Genomic DNA, 16,718 nt, shown 5'->3' with positions numbered 1-16,718 from the left:
AAAATTAACACTCGCAACAAATCAATGATTGACTACAAGGGAGAAAGGATAAAGATTTTTGGTGATCTGTCACTTATTATCCTTGTCACCTATAACCTTTCTATAAACACCATGTCCAATACTGTTGGGGGTTCTCTTTCAGGCTTATCATCTTCAAAGATGGTACTCAACATAGCATCCATGAGCTTCAATAGGGTGAAGCTTTCTTTAAACATCTAGGCATCTAGGTCTACCTCTCCTCCTGGAAGAAGCCATGGCTTTTCCCCTCCCTAGGAGCCAACCAACAGTGACTCCTAGGAAGATTTCAACTCCTGTCAAGATGGAGAAGAGGAAAGCCAACCTCCAGATCCGTAGTGTATGTCTCCAGCTCGGTCTCCGATTTGAATTTAGGTGATGAGAGGGGATGTGTTTTTGTTTTTTACCTTTCATGGTTTTATGCCTATAGTCTTTTGGTTCCCAACAGGAAAAACCCTTAAGGCTCATGACAATCTTTTATATTCTGATATTTAAACTGTTACTCAATCCTTTAGAGTGTTCATATGGACAGCTGTCCCCAGCACCCGCCATGCAGTCCCTGCATATTTCCACCTATTTACATCTTGGGCTTGTCCAGGATGTCCTGAGACGTGCTGACGTTAAGCTTATTACAACTTCAGTGTTTCAAATCTGGGTTCGTTTTAGCCCATACCTGTTTACATATTCTCTTTCATATACTGTACAGTAGTTTTAGGTTTGATGGTTGATACTGTTCCTCTTTGTGCAATTGCTTTTTTTTTTTTCACCAGGGGGAAATAATTACTCAGCATCGTCTATAAGCGCTTATTATTTGTTTTCATTATTATGTCAGTTTGAGTAATGTCTTAAAATGTAAAATGTCTAAATTTAATAGCGAAGAGATGTTTGGCTTTGAAGGCCGATGTGCTGTTTTCGTTAGGTGGGTTTTCTCAAATTTACTATGAAACATTTTTCAACTTCTTTTATAGCTTTTGATCCTTTGGGTAAAGCAAGTTTTTTGCTATATTGATTCAATTGTACAACATGCAAGTTCCTTAAGGTCTGGGAACCATGGTTGATGTATGCCTTCTCTGATCTTCCCCTTACAAGCGCGGGTTGGCTCTAATTGATGTCTTGGGAGATCCTGGAGATCTCTTCTCTCCTCCTCACTTTGCTTTTCCCTCTCTCCCCTGTATTTCTCTCTGCTCTCCTTCTTTTGATGGGTTTCTCAGCACTCTTTAGCTGCCTATTGGTGTGCAGGACTGCTCACTAAGGAGTTGTTGTCGAATAGGTTCTGACCACCTTGGCGATTATTGAATTTTCCCCCAGAATACATAGATGTTTTGTTTAGGTTAGGTATGCCCGTTTGAGACCTTTTCTTCACCTATGCTTTGTATTTACACTTATGTTGCCAGTCCTAGCCACTGCGCGGGAGGACTAGGTGCGTTTGTATTATTTAATATTTTTGATATAACTACAATAAAGATTGTGGTTGTGGGGGTATCCAAGCTGAGTCACAGCTCCCTGTGTCCATTCAGACATGGAGCCCTGGCCTGACCCCGCTCCCTCTCTCTCTTGATTGGCTAGCTGAGTTTGACAGCAGCAGCCAATGGTGCCACTGCTGTGTCTCAACCAATCAGAAGGAAGAATCTTGGATGGCTGAGACACTCGTGGACATCTCTGGACAAAGAAGCTCAGGTAAGTGTAAGGGGGGCTGCTGCACACAGAAAGCTTTTTATACTAATGCATAGAATGCATTAAGATAAAAAAAACCTTCTGACTTTACAATCACTTTAAATGTGGATATTACTATGGAAAAAGTACAATCAAACAATTATCCCTTCACAAAAAGGTGGTGTTGCGCTCCTAATATACTGAGAATAATTCGTCTTGTGACATTAAATTACTATATGTAAACAAATAATATATATCTATCACCGTATCTCCTATATGGAGATCAAAATATCAAATATATAAAAAAGCATATACTAAATGAAAAATAGTGAGCAATAAGTGTATAAAGTGCTGACGTGGTAATGCATATGACCATGCACCTGTGAATGTACACAAATATCAGAACAAAAGCTGACTATAGTGATTATGTATCCGTATAAAGAATTGCTTTACAAAACAGAAATCACAAGAAAAAACAGAGTAACAATATAACAATCCAAAATAAGTGAGTGTATGGACACGAATCTAGGTCCAAAGTGCAAAGTGCAAATAAGTGAAAGTTCTTATGGGAACAACAGGTGAAAGCTTCCTAGAATAAACCACATCTGGTGATATTGTGAAGAGTAGGGATGAGCTTCGAGTTGGAGTCGACCTCATGTTTGACTCGAACATTGCCTGTTCGCCTGTTCACCGAACAGCGAACAATTTGGGGTGTTCGCGGCAAATTCGAAAAGCCGTGGAACACCCTGTACAAGTCTATGGGAGAAATATAAAGTGCTAATTTTAAAGGCTTATATGCAGGTTATTGTCATAAAAACTGTTTGGGGACCTGGGTCCGGCCCCAGGGCACATGTATCAATGCAAAAAAAGTTTTAAAAACAGACGGAGGGTGTGTATAGTATGCCTGTGAAGGGGAGCATGTTTCCCGTGCTTAAAACTGTCCCTGCACAAAGTGTCATTTCTGCAGGAAAAAAAGTCATTTAAAATCACTCGTGGCTATAATGAATTGTCGGCTCCCTGTAATACAGAGAACAGTCCTTGAAAGTCATTGATTAAAAAAAAAAAAAAAAAGCATGGGGTTCCCCCAAATTCAGTTACCAGGCCCTTCAGGTCTGGTATGGATATTAAAGGGAACCCCGTTTCAAATTAAAAAAAAAAAATTACGTGGGGTTCCCCCCAAATATCCATACCAGACCCTTTATCCGGGCACACAACCTGGCAGGCCACAGGAAAAGAGGGAGGGCGAGAGAGCATCCCCTCCTCCTGAACCGTACCAAGTCACATGCCCTCAACATTGGGAGGATGCTTTGGGGTCCCCCCCAAAGCACCTTGTCCCCAAGTTGATGGGGACAAGGGCCTCATCCCCACAATCCCGGCCGGTGGTTGTGGGGGTCTGCAGGCGGGGGGCTTATCAGAATCTAGAAGCCACCTTTAACAAGAGGACCCCCAGATCCCGCCCCCCCCTGTTTGAAATGGTAAGGGGGTACAAAAGTACCCCTACCTTTTCACAAAGAAAGTGTAAAAAATAGTTAAAAAAGACACACACACCGTTGCAAAAGTCCTTTTATTAAAAATAAAAAAAAATAAAAAAGATTCCAGCAGTGGTAATCCACTCTTGCTATCCAGTGACGGATGATCGTCTCTCCGTGGTCCAGTGATGGCTGATCTAATCCAGCGATGGGTGATCTCTCCCTCGAGTGCAGCGCATCCATCCTCTGTCTCCACCGGAGACACTGCGGGGATCCCGGCAGCCTGACACTTCTTATATGAGGAGGGCGGGGCCACCCGTCACCTGACCCCACCCCCCTCTGACGCAAGGGGAAATCCCGGCTTCCCCAATGACGTGCGGGTGACCTCGCCCCCCTCTGATGTAATGGAAACCTGCCTTAGGCAGAATATGGGGTCAAACCGAGGTCAGGACTGGTCGCAGACAAACGTGGTCAGGAGCAAGCCAGGTCAGGATCAGAGGTCAGACACAGGAATCAGGAATACATATAACAATTGCTGTAGACCAAACAGCAACTAGCCAGTGCAGTAGCCTTTTTTAAACAGACTGTCTGGCTCCTGTATTGGTAACAGATGTGCGCACTTGAGCATGTCTGTGCATATCTGTCCAGACAATCGCAGGCCTGCTCATGCACATACGTATGGTCCTGGAAATGTTATCTGCACTATGGGCAAGCTTTCCCTGACAGACGGATGCATAATTAACAATTCTTTAAAACGTGACTTTCACTTCCACTGCTTCAGGCCCAACATCAGAAATTCTGAACAGTGTAGATTCAACAAAAAAACAGCATGGTCACCCAACTATTCCATTATCCTTACTGCAGGTCCCCGATATGTTGGTTTTATAAATTAGTCTGTTACGGGCCTACCCCAAAGGGTTCACTACCTCTATAGACGTACATATCTGTATACCAAAGATAGCCTTTTTCAGCTCCAGAATATATAGGACTTAACTAACTCCACCCATTATACCCACCCAGAACAAGGGACTCACTGAAACGGGGACCAATTCCTACATGCAAAACGTATAGCATTATACGTTCTCACAACTAACTTATACAAGTCATTTCTTTGAATACATGTATATGTGGATTCTTCACGGAATTATCTTTATTCTGCTACCTTCTACTTTGGAACTTAATTTTGTCATGAGAAACTCTAGGCCTGAGAGTTGCTGTGTATATATAACTGGCATAAAACTATTACATCAACAACTATTGAACATTACAAAATAAAATAAGAAATAACATATTCACCTTTGGAATGAAATATCCTCTAAATGTGACATCTTGAGTTGTTTCATGTGGCATCCCATTTGGTGCAATATCACCAAACCTCTGGATCTCATGAATTACGGCATCGGTATATGGCATTTCCTTCCTATGCTCTGCTTGAGGTTGAGCCGTGCCGATAATGCTGTCAATTTCATATTGAACTTTCTCTGCCAAGGAATGGATACTGTTTACATAATAGTAAATGATATTTACTGGACAAATATAGATAGCTATATATATATATATATATATATATATATATATATATATATATATATATATATATATATATATAGCTATGAATATTACAGTCAAAAATTAACGCCCTTCCCACAACTCTGTCACACATCTTGCACTTTATTTTTCCTACCTTCTCAATCATGTTTTACTCACCTCATTCATTGTTCGGTTCCCTTGCTGCACAGTCTTAGCCCTTGTACACACGGTCGGACATTCCGACAACAAAATCCGTTGGATTTTGTCCTACGGATTTTGTCAGAAACCGGTGTTGCATACACACGGTCGGACAAAGTTGTCGGAAAATTGGATCGTGCATAAGGTGATGACGTTATTTTGTTACGACGGGACTATGTTCAGGCTAGTAGCCAATAGCTTTGGTCTAGGAATTTGATTTGAGCATGCGTGGCACTTTGTCCGATCAGATTTCTCTACACACAATCGGACAAAGTCCAATCGGATCATGTTGTCGGAAAGTTTTATAACCCAGCTCTAAAACTTTGTCCGTCGGATATTCCGACGGAAACAGTCCGAAGGAGCCCACACACAGTTGGATTATCCGACAACACGGTCCGATCTGACATTTTCCGTCAGAATGTCCGACCGTGTGTACAAGGGTTTAAGGGTATGGGAGATTGCTAATCCAGCTCTGCGAAGGCCTCCATGCCAGCCACTCCCTAACAGTTCCCTCACTCTGATATTACCATAGGTATTCCTATACTGGATCCTATGAGGACCTCCCCACTATACTGTCAATAGGAAGTGTCCATGCCCACAGGCAGTGATAGGGACATGGGAAGAAAGACCTCCGTCCTGTAAACCACAGAAAAAAAGAAGGCTCAGGACTTGAGCATCATATGATTATGGACTTAGATGAGTAAAAATGTGATTTCTTTTAATACCAGCGATTAATTAGGCATTAGCGTAGCCTGACATCAGCTTTTAAGGAGGAGCTACAGGCAAACTTAAAAAAAAAAAAGTTTTAGTTTATGGAAATTGGGTATGGAAATAAGAAAGAAACAAAAAAAGTAGGTGTTATTGACTCAACTGTACCTCCTATCTTATTAGTTCTAGTGGAAACGTATTACATGCTAAGGTAAGTTTATCATCCGAGCAGCATGGTAGCTGCCATTACTAACCTTCTTTTGAAAATGCTAGTTGTTTGGCTTTTGTTCTGATCCTCTGGTGTAAGTATTCAATACAATCAATCATTGATCCAGAACAAGAACATGGTTTAAACGATTGGGACAAGCACTGTAATGTTGTAATTTCATATGTCATTTTGGGCTAGTAACTCAAAGGGGGTTATTTACTAAAGGCAAATTCACTTTGCACTGCAAGTGCACTTGGAAGTAAAGTCACTGTAGATCTGAGGGGGACATGCAAGGAAAATAAAAAAACAGCATTTTAGCTTGCACATGATTGGATGATAAAATCAGCAGATCTTCTACTGATTTCAGATCTACACCTTATACAGGGGCGGACTGACAACTCATGGGCCCCCCAGGCAATCAGAGATTATGGGGCCACACAGTATACTCACACACAGTATACACATACATGTTTCTATTGGCTGAGAAGGTACTGGAGAGTTGGGGCAGCTATAATCTCAGGATTTTTAGACCAAAAGGATGTCTGTAAGGGTAATTTCAGAGACAGATGTAAAAAAAAAAAAAAACACAGATTTTTACATACTGTCCCTGGTTTTACTGAGGCTGGCAACCCTGATGGGCCCCCCTAGTGGCCCGGGGCCCTCAGGCAGTGCCCGAGTGGCCAAATGGTCAGTCCGCCTCTGCCCTTATATTTAGAGAGACTGCACTTCCAAGTGCAAATGCAGTGCAAAGTGGATTTGCCTTTCGTAAATAACCCCCAAAGTATTGAAACCATAGATTTAGCTTTATATGCATTAAGCCAATACTTTCAGAAGGAGACATTGGGAAAAGCAATTTGCACATTCTTTGAAGCAAACCTGTTAGAATAAAAATAAAAAGATTAAAAAAAAAATCCTGGTTTTAGCACAGACACTATAAAATACAAGCTATTAGCTTTATAAGCCAGGAAAGCAACTGTGTATCTGTGAAACAATTTTTACTTTGTTACTGGGTGTCTGACTTGAGGAGCTTTCCCCTTTTCATTGAAAGTTGTACTTTCATTGGAAAAAGGGATGAAAGGTGATGGGGCTACAAAAGAGAAACTTGTATCTTCTGTTTGCAAGAGATGGTACTCCCCAAATAAGCCCTAGTTAAAATCCTTGTAGGTCTTATTTCCAGGGTAAACAGGGTAAGGCTTATTTGGGGGGTATGGCTTATATTGCAGCCATCACCGACAATCACGCTAGGTCTTATTTTCTTATTTTCGGGGAAACAGGGTAGCAGTCTGTTGACTGAAGCAAAATGCCTGAAGCTCAAGCAGTACATGAGCTTCTTTTTAGCAGGATTAAAATCATTTTTGGCCCACAAACTTTAAAATAAACGCCCGACTCAAGTGTATCACAAGCATTTTGTCGCTCGTTTTCTACAGTAGCTCTCTACCAATAATTTCCTCTCCCTCTCCTCCCCCTAGTGCTTTCTATTGGCTAAACAAAAACACCTGAAGCTGTAAAATGCTAGAATTATGCTTATCACATACCTGGAGATGGAGCCTGACATGGAGAGGAAGGTGATCTCTTGCACCTCTGGCCTGGTACCCCTTGTAAAGTAAATAGGAAGCACGGAAGCCTGGTTTGGCATGAGTGCCCAGAAGTTCAGATGGGGATGCCTGCAGATGAGGGCGTACTTGGATGCAGGCTGGATCACGATGCAGGGCAATAGTCACAGCAGGCACAGCAGCCTGGCAGATGGTCAGCAGGTACTAGGAGGCTGGCAAGTGGCAGACATCAGGTACTTGGCAGTCTGGCAGGTTACAGGAAGCAGGTACTTGGCAGGCTGGCAGATTACAGGCAGCAGGTACTTGGCAGGCTGGCAGATGGCAGACAGCAGGTACTTGGCAGGCTGGCAGGTTACAGGCAGCAGGTACTTGGCAGGCTGGCAGGTGGCAGACAGCAGGTATAAGGATGGCTGGACACAGAACAGAGTCAGGCAAGCCGAGTCTGTCACTAGCAGGCATGTCAGGAGCAGAGTAGTCATGTTCAGGCTGGAGTTGGCAATGGCTAAGAGATAGACAGAGGGATCAAACAGAGATGTGGTTGAAGAGCAAGCCAGGGGTTGGTTCAGGTACAAGAATGGTCAGACGGATCTAAAGGACACTGGAGATCAAGCACAAGAACAGGTAGCAGAATGCTGTAGACCATAAGTGAAATGTCCAAGTGCAGCAGAGGTGTTTAAATAGCCCACTTGGCGCCACTCTAGTGGCAGGTGTGCACACACATGCACGCAGGTCAGGCTAAAAGGGATTCTCTGTCTATGGGTTTGGCTAATAAGAATTCTCCATCTGTGGATTTGGCTAACAGAAATTCTCTGTCTGCCCATAACCATGTGGTTGGGCATTATTCCTCTTTCCTGACAACACTTCTAAAACGCTTTTAAAAAGCTTGTAAAAAGCTACAAAAAAGCTTATAAAAAATGCCTGGAAAAAAAGTCAGTAAATCGATAAACTCAGGTGTGAATGGAGCCCGAGTGTCAACATCACTGCCTACATGATGTGGACACTTCTTTGTAGCTGTGTAGTGGCAGAGTCTTCTCAGGATCCAGAAGAAGAATCAAAGGTGATGTCAGCACGAGGAGACCTTTGGAAACTGAGACGACGCACTTAGGTGAGCGAAGCTTGGTTTAAAATGTAGTAAAAAGAAAAACCAATACAGCTGAATGGGAGAGGGGGTGGTGGGAGGGGGGTTAGTCTTGGCCCAGTGATGGGCTTTTATTACAATGAAATAACACAATCCATGTGACTTATTCCACGTTTGGAACTTGGTTAAGATTTGTGTTCAGCTATTGAACTATTAGTTGTTTATTTAAGCTTCGATGACTTATTCTGTCATGCCTAATTTGATGCGATATCTTATTCATTGCCTGTATTTTCATGTATGATTACTCTATCATAATAAAACTTTGTGAAAAAAAAAAATGAAATAACACAATCCGCTAATTAAAAACTTGATTTCTTACTTTGTATTTCTGGATATTTCATCATTAGCAATATTGCCCATCTCATAGTGGTTGTGGTTGTCTCCATTCCGGCAGCAAAAAGATCATTTAGCAGCGCAATTAAGTTATCATTGTGAAAATACTCTGAGGATTCTGATTTTCCCTAGTAAAAAGTAAAATTAATAATGTATGTAGTGTGTAATAGGCATTATTAGTTTCTGCATATATGAGAATACATAAGGCATGTGTTTGTGCACGAGTATGTAAAGGGGGCTTGTGTTTGGTGCCAAACTGCTCAACTCATCTCAATTCTTCTAGGACAGGCCAGCTATCCAACTGCAGGTAGTTGTATTCCTTCACCATATTGTGTCAAACACCTTGCCATAGACCCACTCATGACAATTCTGGCCATAGGCTATAACGTTTGAGAATAAAGGAATGTCTACACAGGTAATATACTTCCAGCACTTTACTGTAACTTCTCAAAGTTGGCCATGCCATGTAACATTCTAAAACTGACAGAATTCTTTGTCACAGAATGCTATATACAGAAGCAGACAATCTGTAGCTGTCATTTGGGCACAGAGCTCCGGAAACATGATTTGTAAGCCATCTTCGTTTATCTCCTCCTCTTCTTGAGAGCACCACAGTGTTGAGGCCACTCCTCCCGGTATACTAAGTCTTCAGCATTCAACTTCCATCACCGAGTGTGAACAAGGTGCCCTCATTAGTATATATCAGTCTTTCTCTCATGTCCCTTGCTTGTAGATGTTGCACTTGTTCCCACGTGTACTAGTTCTCATGTCAAGGAACACTAAGCTGGCCTAAAAGGTCTTTTGCATCCTGCTCACGGTCCACAGACAATTGTAAAAGACTTAGCCCTTGTACACACAATCGGAGATTCCGACGGAATGTGTCCGATCGGACCATTTTGTCGGATATTCCGACTGTGTGTGGTCTCCATCGGACTGTTTCTGTTGGAGTATCCGACGGACCAAGTTTTCCAACTTGTTGGTAAAATCTTCCGACAAAATGCTCCGATCGGACATACTCTGATCATGTGTAGAGAATTCCGATCGGACAAAGTGCCACGCATGCTCAGATCAAATTCCTACATCAAAGCTATTGGCTACTAGCCTGAACATAGTCCTGTCGTAACGAAATAACGTCATCACGTCAGATTTTCCGACAACTTCGTCCGACCGTGTGTATACAACAGTTTTGGACAAAATCCGTCGGACAAAATCCGACGGATTTGGTTGTCGGAATCTCCAACCGTGTGTACAAGGGCTTAGAGTGACTACAGCTGGTCCTTCTTGGTGTTGAATTACCTCCCCCAGGACTACAGACCTGTTAAGGGCCCTTGCAGTAGATGATTTCATCAAAATGGCTTGGGAGTATTTGGCTCCCATGTACCTAATCTCTAGGCTCCTCCCGTCATGGTACCTATATGGGCACTAACTCCACCTATTACTTCACAATAGGATAGTTTCCTATTCCTAGTTGCCTAACACCCACCTTTAGAATTCCCTCTACCACACTATGTAGGGAACAAAGCCACCTAATGGCAAGCAAGCAAACTGCATCTGCCTACAAGTATATATATTTTTATGGTGGTATGGGATAACTTAATGTGACTAATTAGTATGTTCTCAGTATTTATAGATTATAGTATTTATAGATTTAATCTTAAAACATCATGCTGCACTCTAGTACTGTATTGTTCCTACTTTAAAACAATGTTGTAGAAACACCTGTACTCATTTTTGTTGCCAGCGATAAACACTAAATTTAACACACCTGCTCCCCATTAACACCTGAGACCTTGTAACACTAATGAGTCACATGACACAGGGAGAAAAAATGGCTAATTGGACCCAATTTGGACATTTTTACTTTTGTTGCCAGCGGTTTAGACATTAATGGCTATGTGGAGTTATTTTGAGGGGACAACAAATTTACAATGTTATACAGGCTGTACACTCACTACTTTACATTGTAGCAAAGTGTCATTTCTTCAGTGTTGTCACATGAAAAGATATAATAAAATATTTACAAGCATGTGAGGGGTGTACTCACTTTCGTGAGATATAGTATACATGGACATTATATATATATATATATATATATATATATATATATATATATATATATGTAGAACTGACCCCCGAAGGAGCTGCTGAATTTGTTTGGGCCTGTACTCTGCTAATGAACCCCCACTGACTAGGCTCAGTCCCCAAGACACAGCTGTGATGCGATATTGGTGTAGATCTAACGGTGAAAGACAACCTCAAAACACAATATACTAACAGTATACCTTGTTATTACCTGAATGTCCTGCGTCTCCACCTGCTGTTGAAAACAAAAAACAACACTCCACACCAGTTCACTAGTCAAGTGATAGCCAAACATAATGTAATTTTACTGTAATAATGTAACATTTCCGTCTTTGCAGATGACACCAAGCAGAGGCGTAACTAGAACCTTCAGGGCCCCAGTGCAAGAAACCATGGAGGGCCCCCCAGACCTCCAGCCAGGGCTCTTCCCACTGATCCCGGGGGCAGCAGGACCTGGATAGGAGGGGGAACAAATCCCCTCCATTTTCCTCCTGCAGTCACTTAATGCCTATCAGAGGGACAGGAGGAGAAGCAGACTTTTAGTGGCTGCAGAAGAAAAATTGAGGGGATTTGTTCCTCTAAACGCCCCCCCTCCCCCATCCAGGTGTTCAGTGGCAATTGTGACCCCTGTAGTTACGCCCCTGGGATGAGTGCCAGTGGTGGTGGCGGGGGATGGGATTATTGGCAGCAGTGGTGGTTGAGGAGTGATAGGATCAGTGGTATCCGTGGTGGGGGATGGGATGAGTGGCAGTGGTGAGGGAGAGATGGGATGAGTGGCAGCAGTGGTGGTTGGGTGGGGATGGGATCAGTAGTAGCGGTGGTGGTGGGGGAATGGGATGAGTGGCAGTGGTGAGGGGGGATGGGATCAGTGGCAAGGGTTGTGGTTGGGGGGTGGGATCAGTGATAGAGGCGGTTGAATGGGATGAGTGGCAGATGTGGTGGTGGGAATGGGATCAGTGGAAAGGGTGATGGTTGGAGGGGGGTGGAATGGGATGAGTGGCAGTGGTGGTGGGAGGATGGGATCTGTGGTGAGGGTGGTGGTTGGGGGGGTGGGATGGGATGAGTGGTGGGGAAGGGAATGGTATCAGTGGCAAGGATGGTGGTTGCAGAATGGGATCAGTGGCAGCAGCGGTCATGGTGTGGTGGATCAGTGGTGGTGTGGGGGGTATTAGTGGTGGTGTTGTGGGAGGAGGGGGAATCAGTGGCAGTAGTGGTGGTGTGTGGGGGGGTATCAGTGGCAGTAGTGGTGGTGTGTGGGGGGTATCAGTGGCAGTAGTGGTGGTGTGTGGGGGGTATCAGTGGCAGTAGTGGTGGTGTGTGGGGGGTATCAGTGGCAGTAGTGGTGGTGTGTGTGTGTGGCATCAGTGGCAGTAGTGGTAGTGTGGGGGGTGTCAGTGGCAGTTGTGGTGGTGTGGGGGGGTATCAGTGGCAGTAATGGTGGTGTGGGGGGTATCAGTGGCAGTAATGGTGGTGTGTGGGGGGTATCAGTGGCAGTAGTGGTGGTGTGTGGGTGTATCAGTGGCAGTAGTGGTGGTGTGTGGGGAGGTATCAGTGGCAGTAGCGGTGGTGTGGGGGGTATCAGTGGCAGCTGTGGTGGTGTGGGGGGTATCAGTGGCAGTAGTGGTGGTGTGGGGGGTATCGGTGGCAGTAGCGGTGGTGTGGGGGTATCAGTGGCAGTTGTGGTGGTGTGGGGATATCAGTGGCAGTAGTGGTGGTGTGTGGGGGGTATCAGTGGCAGTTGTGGTGGTGTGGGGGGTATCAGTGGCAGTAATGGTGGTGTGGGGGGGTATCAGTGGCAGTAGAGGTGGTGTGGGGGTATCAGTGGCAGTTGTGGTGGTGTGGGGGGTATCAGTGGCAGTAATGGTGGTGTGGGGGGTATCAGTGGCAGTAATGGTGGTGTGGGGAGTATCATGGGCAGTAATGGTGGTGTGGGGGGTATTAGTGGCAGTAGCGGTGGTGTGGGGGGTATCAGTGGCAGTTGTGGTGGTGTGGGGGGTATCAGTGGCAGTAATGGTGGTGTGGAGGGTATCATGGGCAGTAGTGGTGTGGAGGGGGTATCAGTGGCAGTGTTGTTATTAAGCGATGGGTGCCACTCACTTGCAGATAACTTCGTTCCTCCTCCGTGCTTGGTCTTGGGTGAGCAGAGAGGCTGGGCAGAGCCTGTGAGTGAAGGTGTGGCCTGAGAAGATGGGCGGAGCGGGAGGGGGGACAGAGAAGATGGGCGGAGACTGTGCGCACAGAGGAGATGGGCGAAGCGGGCGGGGACTGTCCCCGTGAGTGCGGGAGCAGAGGATGGGTGGAGAGAATGGGCGGGGAGGATGGGCGGAGCAGCCGGAAAGGATGGGCGGGGCTTACAGGACTCTCCGTGTAAATGACTATATTCCGGGCGGCGGGCCCCCCTACAATGGCGGAACTCAAGGGCCCAGTCGCAGATGCGACTGGTGCGACCCTGATAATTCCGCCACTGACACCAAGCTATGCAGTGGAATAACGTCCTTACAGGATGTCTCCAATTTACTAGCTGACCTCAATGCTCTGTCTAATTGGGCGACTATGTGGCAGATGAGGTTTAATGTTGTGAAATGTAAAGTTATGCACTTGAGGGGCTAAGAATATGCATGCATCATACATTTTAGTGGGGAGTACAACTGGTGGGATCCATAGCGGTGAAGAATCTGGGGGTTTTGGTATATCATAAACTCAATAATAGCGTGCAATGCCAAGCTGCGGTTTCCAAAGCGAGCAACGTCCTTTCTTGTATTAAGAGATGTATGGACTCCAGAGAGAGATATAATTTTGTCCCTGTTCAAATCATTAGTAAGACCTCATCTGGAATATTCAGTTCAGTTTTGGGCACCAGTTCTCAAAAAGAATATTGGGGAACTGGAGAAAGTGCAGAGAAGGGCAACCAAACTGATAAGAGGCATGGAGGAGCTCAGCTATGAGGAAAGATTAGAGGAACTGAATTTATTCACTCTTGATAAGAGGAGATTAAGGGGGGATCTGATCAACATGTACAAATGTGTAAGGGGTCCATATAGTGAACTTGGTGTTGAGTTATTCACTTTACAGTCAACAAAGAGGACAAGGGGGTACTCTTTACGTCTAGAGGAAAAGAGATTTCATCTCCAAATATGGAAAGGTTTCTTCACAGTAAGAGCTGTGAAAATGTGGAATAGAGTTGGTTCTGGCCAGCTCAGTAGATTGCTTTAAGAAAGGCCTGGATTATTTCCGAAATGTACATAATATAACTGGGTACTAACATTTATAGGTAAAGTTGATCCGGGGAAAATCCGATTGCCTCTCGGGGGATCAGGAAGGAATTTTTTCCCCTGCTTTAGCAAATTGGATCATGCTCTGCTGGGCTCAACTGTGGGTATAGAATTGGGTATATGGGATTGTATGATATTATTATTATTATTTTTTTGTGGTTAAACTAGATGGACTTGTTTCTTTTTTCAACCTGACTAACTATGTAACTATGTCATAGTGAAGTAATACAATCACAGAAACTACAATGCCTCACCAACGTAGTGCAGCAATGCAGTGGTTAACCACAATAATAAGTGTAAATAAACTTATAGTTGTATATACCTTAAAGGTGTGTCCTAAAATGGAACTAGTGCCCAGAGTACATAAGCTTGACTCTGGACAACTCTCCCAGTTCCAGGCACACTCCAAGGGCTTAAGTGATCTAAAAATTGACAATTGCAGTGTATATATACCTCTAGGGAGCTCCCCCTACTTTAGTCAAAATAACAGGCCTTGTAATGCAGAATACAGTCCTCAATCTTCTTTCTTCTGCTAGCTTTGATGTTTGCAACAATTTGTAATCCAAAAATGAGAAGGCAAATATAACTGTAAATAAGTGTTGTACTTGTTCCTGTAGTGGAAACACCTGAGGTTGCTAGATGATAACACAGGGTTAAGGACACTGTGCAAAATAGGCTTGAGGCCTGTTTAACTTCAGTCTTTAGCAAAACCTTCTCTAGGACTACAGGTCCCAGCAGTGCTGTGTTTACTGCCTAAGTGTGTAAAAGTGCATAATAAACAATGGCTAACAGCCCTCTCACCCACTGGATACTGAAAAGTGTGACAGCTTCGCTCCAGTGCACTATATCTCCACTCCGCAAGTTGAACCGGGTCCTTCTGATGCTTCAGGAGGTGTCTCTGGATCATCAACTGATCCAGTCACTGTGTCTTGCTTCTGCACTTAGAGAGATGGCAATGTCTGTAAATGTTCAGCAGTGGTTGTAGGCCGCGCTCTCTGGAGACCTCCTCAGCAGTCCTCACAGGCAGGCCATGCGTTCTGCAGAGACCTAAGATGGCCACGTAGGGTCCTTATAAAGCCTACCCAGAATTCCTTTCAGCACAGGGTGATCATGGGTAGGTCACCTGGCATTCTGGGTAAGTGAGGTCAAATATCAAAAGTAAACACAGTCACTTCCTGTTATATTTCCAACATTACAAAAAGAAAATCATCCAAGTCCATTTCTAGTTTTGGTCAGTAGATGGCGCCAAATACTAAAGAATAATATTGTCCATAAGTTTACATGTTAGAGCATTAGTAGGCAAAAATATGGGCGCTACATATATATATATATATATATATATATATATATATATATATATATATATATATATATATATATATATATATATATATATATATATATATATATATATATATATATATATATATATATATATATATATATATATATATATATATCCAGCATTGCTTCTTCATTTGCATCTTGCATTTTCTTCACATCCATGATAAAAACACCATAGCCTGGATAATTCTGATCTTTGTACTTATAGACACATAAGTACTTTTGATGTTCTTTTGTAGAGCTTTTATTCTTGCTTGTATAGGCCAGACTGTGTGACATTTTTTAAGGACTACTTTACTTAATGACTACTGGGTCCATAAAGTCTAAATGTTCATTATCAACATTGAAGTTAACTATCTTTTCTGTTGTCATAGTTTTAGTATTTTTTTTTTTTTTATTAGCTTAAACCTTAACTTTTAACTTTCTCAATGAGGCTCTTGAACTCCTATATTTTCAGCTGTAAGCATGTGAAAGATTATTGATTTTAATCATTTTAAAAACTTTAATTAAAGTACAGTTGTCAGAAAACAAGCATTTATGTGAATCAATGAATGCTGTATATGCACCCAGAGGAGTGTGAACACATGTTCAATCCTTGCCAATAGGTCCCTCATATCTCACAGCCTTTTAATCTACAAGTCTGAGCACTTCTGGGCTTTTTAAATTCCAGCCTAGACCAGTCCTCCAACCTCCTGCACAATTTTATTAGGCCATCACTATGATAGGTGAGCTCACTGGTCAATACAAAGGTTTGGGGGCAGGTGAGGTGACCTTTAACAATGTACATATAAGCAAAGTATTAAAATATTTCTGTTAATACCATCTACAGATAAACCTATTACACGATGGCAAGGCTATATAAAACACATCTTACAAAGAAATACCTGCTTTAAATGTGATTTATAAGTGTCGCGTCCTCTACTTTTAGGTAGGTGCTTAGTGATGTGTTTTTCACAGTATAGGATATAGAGACAGGTAAATTTAGCCAGAGTCCTGCTCTTTACTAGGCCTGGTTGTTTATTTAGGGTTGGGAGTGTCAGAGTAAAAGGGGGTGTTGCCACCTACACTTGGGCTCAGGGATACCCCCTCTGCTTGACAGTAGATTCTGCTAGAAAGAGAGGATGGGCTGAGACCAGAGTGGCAGGAAACCCATGTGAGAGAATTGACCAGTGGTTAATTTCCCTGGTCAATGGGACGTCTCTCATAAAAGAGGGG

General features: G+C 43.3%; 1 protein-coding gene across 5 annotated transcripts in view; it reads right to left on the bottom strand.

Annotated features, from left to right (window-relative positions):
* LOC143989057 (cytochrome P450 2F2-like) overlaps positions 1 to 16,718 on the bottom strand; it is a 144,422-nt gene that overhangs the window by 94,778 nt on the left and 32,926 nt on the right. For 3 of the 5 annotated variants that reach the window (XM_077489068.1, XM_077489071.1, XM_077489069.1), the window contains 2 exons: positions 8,792 to 8,933; positions 4,434 to 4,618 (listed from right to left, as the gene is read on the bottom strand). The exons of 1 other annotated variant lie outside the window; for it this stretch is intronic. In XM_077489068.1, coding sequence (XP_077345194.1) covers positions 4,434 to 4,618; positions 8,792 to 8,933 — 327 coding nt within the window. Of the gene's footprint in view, positions 1 to 4,433; positions 4,619 to 7,321; positions 7,837 to 8,791; positions 8,934 to 16,718 lie in introns of those variants that run through there. One more of the 5 variants, XM_077489070.1, reaches the window with a different exon arrangement.

This window comes from Lithobates pipiens, unplaced genomic scaffold (assembly GCF_037356315.1).
Source record: "Lithobates pipiens isolate NorthernLeopardFrog02 unplaced genomic scaffold, aLitPip1_a1.2 Scaffold_18, whole genome shotgun sequence".
NCBI lineage: Eukaryota > Metazoa > Chordata > Amphibia > Anura > Ranidae > Lithobates > Lithobates pipiens.
The sequence above is the reverse complement of the archived record's forward strand: the minus strand, read 5'-3'. Positions and strand labels throughout refer to the sequence as shown.